The 7,820-nt window shown below is 40.3% G+C and overlaps 1 protein-coding gene across 1 annotated transcript in view; it reads left to right on the forward strand.

The window, feature by feature from the left end:
- The window catches only part of LOC127166302 (voltage-dependent T-type calcium channel subunit alpha-1I-like), a 33,618-nt gene extending 26,551 nt beyond the window's left edge, over window positions 1-7,067 (forward strand). The window contains exon 2 of the mRNA XM_051111458.1: window positions 6,724-7,067. Within this exon, the coding sequence (XP_050967415.1) occupies window positions 6,724-7,034 (311 nt within the window). The 3' untranslated portion in view covers window positions 7,035-7,067. The remainder of the gene's footprint in view (window positions 1-6,723) is intronic.
- The last annotated feature ends 753 nt before the right edge of the window (window positions 7,068-7,820 follow it).

A 7,820-nucleotide genomic window follows, 5' to 3' on the forward strand; every position in this document is an offset into this window, starting at 1 on the left:
AGCATTCAAGTGTAAATTCAGTAACAATGCAGTGAGTTGTAATTCATGCAGTTCTGGACTAGGACTCTTAGCCCAGAAAATTTCATGGACCTGGCACAAATAGTTCTGGAGATATTTTAGTCTGAACATGGTCACTCAGACTGTGATGCCAAAACGGGGTGAAAAACAAACTGATCTATTGGGCATATTACCCATCACATGGATTTTTTTCAGACAAATCTGAGGAGGTCAGATGGGGAACTTTTCCAAAATTTGATGATTCCAGCTGGAATGACCCTTTTGAGTTCTTAAAGTACACTAAATTAATGAATTTCACTTTAAAATGTGTAAAATTTTCTCCTGGGGGGGCATGCCCCCAGAACCCCCTAGAGGGACACACATCCACCCACCATTTGGATATGTTTCAGTACAAAGAATCTGTGATTTTATTGCATTAAAAATGTCATTCATTTAATTAAATTACTTATTGCTTTAGGTATTTGTGTATATTTACTGAACAAGGCGATATCTTGGTAAGCAGTTTGACAACATTGTAGTAAATATTTTTGGTGAATCAAAAAATCATGCTTATTAAAATACCGGCACACATGATAATACAGCACAAATTGGTGCATGAGTAGTCAACAAAATGAAGTATTTGAACCTCATAGTTAAATACAAAATGAGTGGGAACTGAAAAAGGTCCACTTTTTGGAAAAAAAGAACCCCCCCCCTTCCGCTAGACTGGCTACGGGCCTGCAATAGGAGTAGGATGTGAGGTCATGTGACCATCTCCTGTCAGGTGCTGTTTGAGTGTCTGTCAGTAAGACAAGGCTGATGATTTCACTGCTCTTTGTGATTGATCTCTGCACACATGCAGTGTTATGATGATAATGATGTGTGAGGAACAGTCAGATTGATTCATATATTGATTATCATTCATCTATATGATGCATGAGTGGTGTTTTGTAAAGTTTTCCTGCTAAACAGCAATGAATGAAGCTATTTTGTTAAATCAGAATGTGGTAATAGTCCTCCAGTAACATTAATATATCAAGTGATATGTGGTCAATACTTGACAGAATTCCTAATTGTTGTCATTTTAAGTGATTTTCACTATGCATTGGTCTTTTAAAACCCACCAGTGTTTTATTTTTATTTTACTCAGTTCACCCGCAGGGGCACCCTATAAAATATTACAGCTGTATAACCTAAGATTAGTTGTTGTGCCCCATGACACAAAGACACTTTCTGTGGCTAAACCAGATAAAATAAAAACGGGTTGTTTTCCCAATGTCATTACATAGAGGTTAAAAAAGTAAAACTATTCAAATTACTATATGATTATTAAGAAAATGTAAATTGAATAAATTCAAATGACCTTCAAATTAACTTAATGCTATAAAAGAAACATAAAAATCAAGAAATCATATTTTGTATTTTATTTCTATTAACTATTGTTTCTGTTTCTCAGGTTTTGTTTATACAATTTCAAAAGTCTTCAACGGCCAATCTAGAGCATCAGGCATTAGGATGCCCTTTATAAAAACGTAGCATTATTCAGACTCACAATGTGTTTGTCCTGTTTCAATGCAGTCAGAGCTGTTGGAGAACATTTCTAGGTTGGTCTGGGTTGAATCTCTAATAGAAAGCTTGTGAAGTGTTTGTGGCGTCAGTCCAGGTCATGTGATCAGAAAGGAAGTGTTTTGTGTCCCAGTGTAGTGCTGCTGTTCTCCGTCTCTGAGCTGACAGCAGATAAATGCGTGTTTCCCGGGTCAACAGACGTGTTTTTAATATTTATAAGAAGGCCAAGGGCCTTAAACGGGGGTTGCTGTGTCCGTGTTTAACTGTACACGTGTGAGGATTGATGGGACGCTGAGGAGATGCTTGTGCTCTGCATCTTCTGAGGATGTTTGAATGTGTGTATGGGCGTGTCTCTGTGTATCCCTGTGTGTCTTTGAGTATCTTAGCGTTTCTCAATGTGTTTGAGTGTGTCTCGGAGTTTTTCAGGGTTTCTCAGTTTGTCTTGGCATGTCTTGGTGAATTTGTGTGTCTTGCTATGCCTTAAAGTTTCTCGGTGTGTCTCAGGTTTTCTCAGTGTGTCACTGTGTCTGAGTATCTCAGTGTTTCCTGTTGTGTCTCAGTGTGTTTGAGTGCATCTTGCCGTGTCTGATGTCTCAAGTTTCTTGGTGTTTCTCGGTGTGTCTCTGTATGTCTCACAGTGTCTTAGTTTCTCAGAGTTTCTCAGTGTGCTTCATAGTGTCTTGGTGTGTCTGTGTGTCTCATACTGTCTTATCATGTCTCACAGTGTCTTAGTGTCTCCGAATGTCTCGGCGTGTCCCTGTGTGTCTCTATTGTGTCTGAGTGTCTCAGAGTTTTTCAGTGTGTTTCAGTGCGTTTTGGTGTGTCTCAGTGCCTGTCAGAGTGCCCCAATGTGTCTCAGACAGTGTCTAGTGTCTTGGTGTGTCGCTGTCTGTCTCACATGATCTCATCATGTCTTACAGTGTCTGAGAGTCTCAAAGTCTCTCTGTGTCCCTCGATGTCTTGGTGTGTCTCAGAGTGGGTCTGTGTGTCTCAGACTCTCATCATGTCTCACAGTGTCTCAGAGAATCTTGGTTTGTCTCTGTCTATCTCACCATGTCTCAGCATGTCTGAATGTGTCTCACAGTGTCTGAATGTCTCAAAGTTTCTTGTTGTGTTGTTGAGTGTCTCAGTGCCTGTCATAGTGCCACAGTGTGTCTCAGAGAGTCTTGGTTTGTCTCTGTATATATCGCTCAGTATGTCTCGTAGTGTCGTGGTGTGTTTCTGTCTGTCTTAGATCTTCTCATCACGTCTTACAGTGTCTGAATGTCTTACAGTTTCTTGGCTTTTCTCTGTGTCTCAGAATTTCTCAGTATGTCTTAAATTGTCTCATCATGTCTCACAGTGTCTGAGAGTTTCTGAGTTTGTCAGTGTTTATCTGTGTTTCTCAAAGTGTCTCTGTGTAGCAGAGCATTTTATGTCTCACAGTGTCTGAGTGTCTTGGTGTTTCTCAGTGTGTCTTATGTTTCAGAGTGTCTTGGTGTTTCTCATCGTTTCTCATTGTGTCTCATCATGTCTCACAGTGTCTGAGTGTCTTAGATTTTTTCACTATGTCTGAGAGTGTCTGAGTATGTCTTGTGTGGACTGGAGTGAGTCTCCGTTGTTCCTGCAGAAACTCTGGGTCATTAATCATGTGACTCACCTGAGCCATCTGGATGAGGAACAGATTACTGCTTCTCTCTCAGACAGGAAACACACACCGCTGATTTATAACGCACACATCACATGCTATTTTTACAAGCGTTGCAGTGACTCCTCAACATAACGACCAAAAGACTTGTTCTGTAGCATTTTAGAACAAGAGTGAAGCCTGAACAGTAATTATTTCAGTGTTATTTGACTCTTTACAATCAAAACCTTTTCATTCAAATGACTCATTTCTGTATGTAAATGAGCTCTGCTGTGATTGGCTGTGCTCAGTTCTGTTGTATGTTACTGAGCTCATGGCTGTGATGTCATGAAGGGTTGTGAATGAATCCAGGTCTGTTTTTTGTTTCGGAAGAGCGAAGGAAGAGCGAGAAATGAGCGAGACACAGGTTTGTGTCTGTCAGGATGTTTATACAGTAGACAGATTTCAGCTCCGCTCTGGCTGTAAACACGCGTCACATTCTCAGCACGCACATCTGTTTGTGTCCTCTAGCTTTTATTTATTCCCAGAGTTCACCTGTAATATTAGTTAGAATTTTATTTTGTGCCAAAGCAGTTGTTATACTGTAGTTTTTCATGGCTTAAACAGGACATAGTTCTAACGAACCATAAACGAAATAATAAACTTAATGTGATTCATACTGGTCAGTCCTGCATAAATAAAATGAGGAGGAATGAGATTTATGTAATAAACTAAATGTGTTTTAAATAAACGATAAATACACAGAATTCAGTTTATACATTTCCCATCAGTAAATCCAGTTTATTATGTAAGCCAGTCAACCTCAGACATTTTGTACTAATTGCATCTTCCACATCTAGCCATATTTGAACCATGCTCATAGTTTTTAACTGATTAAATGTAATTGTTTTCATGCTGATTCCATGCAATTTAATAAATACGTTTTGATGATATGATTTAAATAAAAGCAAATAGATGCAAATTCTTAGTAAACTGTGTCATGATTGATTGTTTGAGCGTTACATGGACACTAATGTGAAGCGTTTCTCTTTTCTTATGGGTTGTCAGTGTCTATGTGTGTGTTTGGGTGTTTTGTGTGTGCGCGTGTGTGTGTGTGTGTCATAATTTCTGAGGTCATTGCAGCAGGTGTTCATTAGGTAAATAAGGAAATAGCTATATGCAAATGTCATTAGTTTGGATCCTACAATGAGGCATCTGTATCTCCTGCTGATTGGAGGAGACACGCACACACACATCGGTGATGGAAAGATCGGATCGTTTTACTGACTCCCTCGTTCAATCTCATTCAGCTCATTCATCATTCCTGTAGCTCAAACAGCAGATCTTGATGCTATTAATGTCAAGGTCATGGGTTTGATTTCTTCAAGGCAATCTAAGTTGCTTTGGATTAAAGCATCTGCAAAATGCATGAATGTAGAATGTAAAATGAACAACTCTAATTGTGATTGTAACACAGTTCTAGATCAGTGTCAAATGACCTTTGACCTTGTCAACAGAGGACGTATCTTTCTCCTCCTTTCTGTCATGTCTGCTCAGGTCAGAGAGGCTGTAGTGTGTCAATGAGTTCAGTGACTGAACGTGACGTCTGATCTCTGATAGCGGGTCATTAAACCGTTAGCCAGCCACCAGAGCTGTGGCCTCTTGTTAAAATCCCCTCGTTTACTTCACACCGCGCGTGTGTGTGTCTATAAGCACTTACTGCTCAGTGGATCAGGACTGTGTTGGCTTGCAAGGAGAATTTAATCAGTTTATTTTGAGACCTCTGAGGTTTGGATACAGACTTTGAGGGTATTGTGGCACATCTGAGCATAGTTTGAGACACTGTTGAGATCTCTTCTGGAACTTCAGTGGAGACACATGTGAGATTACTGGTGTCTTTTTTTTTTTCTCAGAAGAAACATCTGAGAAGCAGGAGACTCTTTTGAGCTCCTTCCTGCACATGAGAAACACTTAAGACATGAATGTGATGTTCTGTATTTGCAGGTGTGTGTGTGTGTGTTCAGCTCCAGCAGTGTCTGTCTGACCTGGAAACCCACAGACAGCAGCACTGAAACCTCTCTGCATTTTTACATATTAATGGAAACATGATTTAATGTGTTTATTCATGTGAGACCGTTGACTCCACACAATGTAGCTGATTTACTGTCCCTGTGCGGACGCTCGGACACACACACACGCAGGGACGGATGGGAGATGGATTGAGATGATGAACAGGTTAAAGAGATTGTGATGGAGAACATAACAGGTTCATTACAGAAATCGAGCAGCTAATGTGAGTGAGTAAATACATTCACGTTTAATGTGACAAACATGTTTGTATCAAAAGTGACACTGACCACACATGTTAACCAGTCCATGCATTCAGTGGGAGCTGAACACACAAGCATCAGCACAGCACCAGAAACTCAGATTAGATGTGTAACTGGTTAGTCAGCTGGTTAACACATTATTTTTAAATTGGGGTTGTAGTAATGATCATCTGATGTGACATGAGTCATTCTAAACATCTGCTGTGATGCGAGACTTGTTTAATCTAGTTTTCATCCTCCAGAACTTAATGTAGTGACAAACATGGAATATCAATGATATTAAATGGATAGTTCAGCTAGAAATGATCATTCTGTCATTGTTGACTCTCCTTCATGTCATTCCAAAGCTGTTCAAACACAAAAGGAGGTATTTTGAAAAACTGCAAACAACAATATTTAAACAAAACAAAACCATTAGATTTCATAGTATGAACAAAAAGTCATTTATTTTTTAAATATTTTATGCAGGCGAGTAAATAATGACACAGTGATCATCTGAGTGAACTGTTCTTTTAACCAGAAGTGAGATCTGAAGAGCAGAATAAATGTGTGTCTGTCCTCCTCTGTTCTGCTGTCTGTGGTTATTTCATGTTGTCAGACAGACGTTGCAGGAACGTTCTCTTATGTTTCAGTCAGACGTGGTGAAATTGCTTTAGACCCTCAGCAAACACGGGTCAGACAATCACACGAGCACACGTGTTCACCGACACACGAGAACAGATGAAGGCGAGACTCTCGTTCTGTGACCGATTGCATGTGCTTCTCAGCTAAACGCATAACATTTACATTTATTCATTTAGCAGACACTTTTATCCAAAGCGACTTGCATTTAAGTAATTACATAACATTTACATAAATGTAAATGTTATGATAACTGTGGCATCACATGATCACGATCAGCACCGATGCGGTGAGTGAACATCACTGTGTGTTGATTTAATGTTTGTTCTCCGTTCAGAGCAGCTCATTCTTTATGTGCAGCTACAGGGGTATTTATAACCAAGCCGTTTATTTAGCTTTCACCCGGCGGTCCACCTTTTGCAACCGCTCAGCAAAATAACGTTATTTTTGTTCATCTATATGAATAGATAAATGTGTACAGGAATACCTCATTCCAAGGACTTAATTATAAGTGTCTGAGAACTTTGTGTTCTCCTTTACACTAGTTTAACTTGGTTTCTCCAGACCGAAATCTGTAATCATTAACTGTCTTTTTCTTTGTAGGCGGGTCCAAAGCCATGACATCAGAGGAGGAGGGGCCTGCTGCGATGGGGGCGGAGCCACACACAGACCTGTGTGCCTCTCCTGCCTGGGATGGGCTTGTTGAAGAAGAGGCAGAGCCTGCTGAGCAGGAGGAGGCGGGGGTGGTGGATCAGGCTGAGCAGGTGCAGGAAGTGGCTGATGATGTCAGCAGTGAGTTAAGTGCTCTGGTCGTCCCATACCCTGAACTGGCGCACATCGTCTTCTTCTGCCTCAAACAGACCACATGTCCTCGCAACTGGTGCATCCGTATGGTGTCCAGCCCATATCCTTAACAACTGCAGCTGCATCAGTGCCATTTCAGTATCATTTCACTTTTTTTGTTGTTTTGTTTTGGTTTAAATATTTTAATGGAAGCTTCTTTCCACCACATGATTTAAATAAATAAATAAATAAATAAATATCTGAATCAGAATTTAAATCTTTTTGACTTTTTTTTTTTTTCCTCAAAATTGCAAGGTTACAGCAATTTATTGCTGTCTAAACTAAATAAATATGAGAAATGTTGTTTTGGCAGAGATCTAAGACTTTTTCTATGTACACAAAAGGCCTATTTCTCTCAAATATTGTTCACAAATCTGTCTAAATCTGTGTAAGGGAGCACTTCTCCTTTGCTGAGATAATCCATCCACCTCACAGGTGTGGCATATCAAGATGCTGATTAGACAGCATGATTATTGCACAGGTGTGCCTTGGGCTGGCCACAATAAAAGGCCACACTAAAATGTGCAGTTTTATCACACAGCACAATGCCACAGATGTCGCAAGTTTTGAGGGAGTGTGCAGTTGGCATCCTGACTGCAGGAATGTCCACCAGAGCTGCTGCCCGTGAACTGAATGTTCATTTCTTTACCATAAGCCGTCTCCAAAGGTGTTTCAGAGAATTTGGCAGTACATCCAACCGGCCTCACAACCGCAGACCACGTGTAACCACACCAGCCCAGGACCTCCACGTCTAGCATCTTCACCTCCAAGATCGAAGAATTTCTGTACAAACTTTCAGAAAATGTCTCAGAGAAGCTCACCTGCATGCTAGTCGTCCTCATCGGGGTCTCGACCTG

This window comes from Labeo rohita, chromosome 6 (genome assembly GCF_022985175.1).
Source record: "Labeo rohita strain BAU-BD-2019 chromosome 6, IGBB_LRoh.1.0, whole genome shotgun sequence".
NCBI lineage: Eukaryota > Metazoa > Chordata > Actinopteri > Cypriniformes > Cyprinidae > Labeo > Labeo rohita.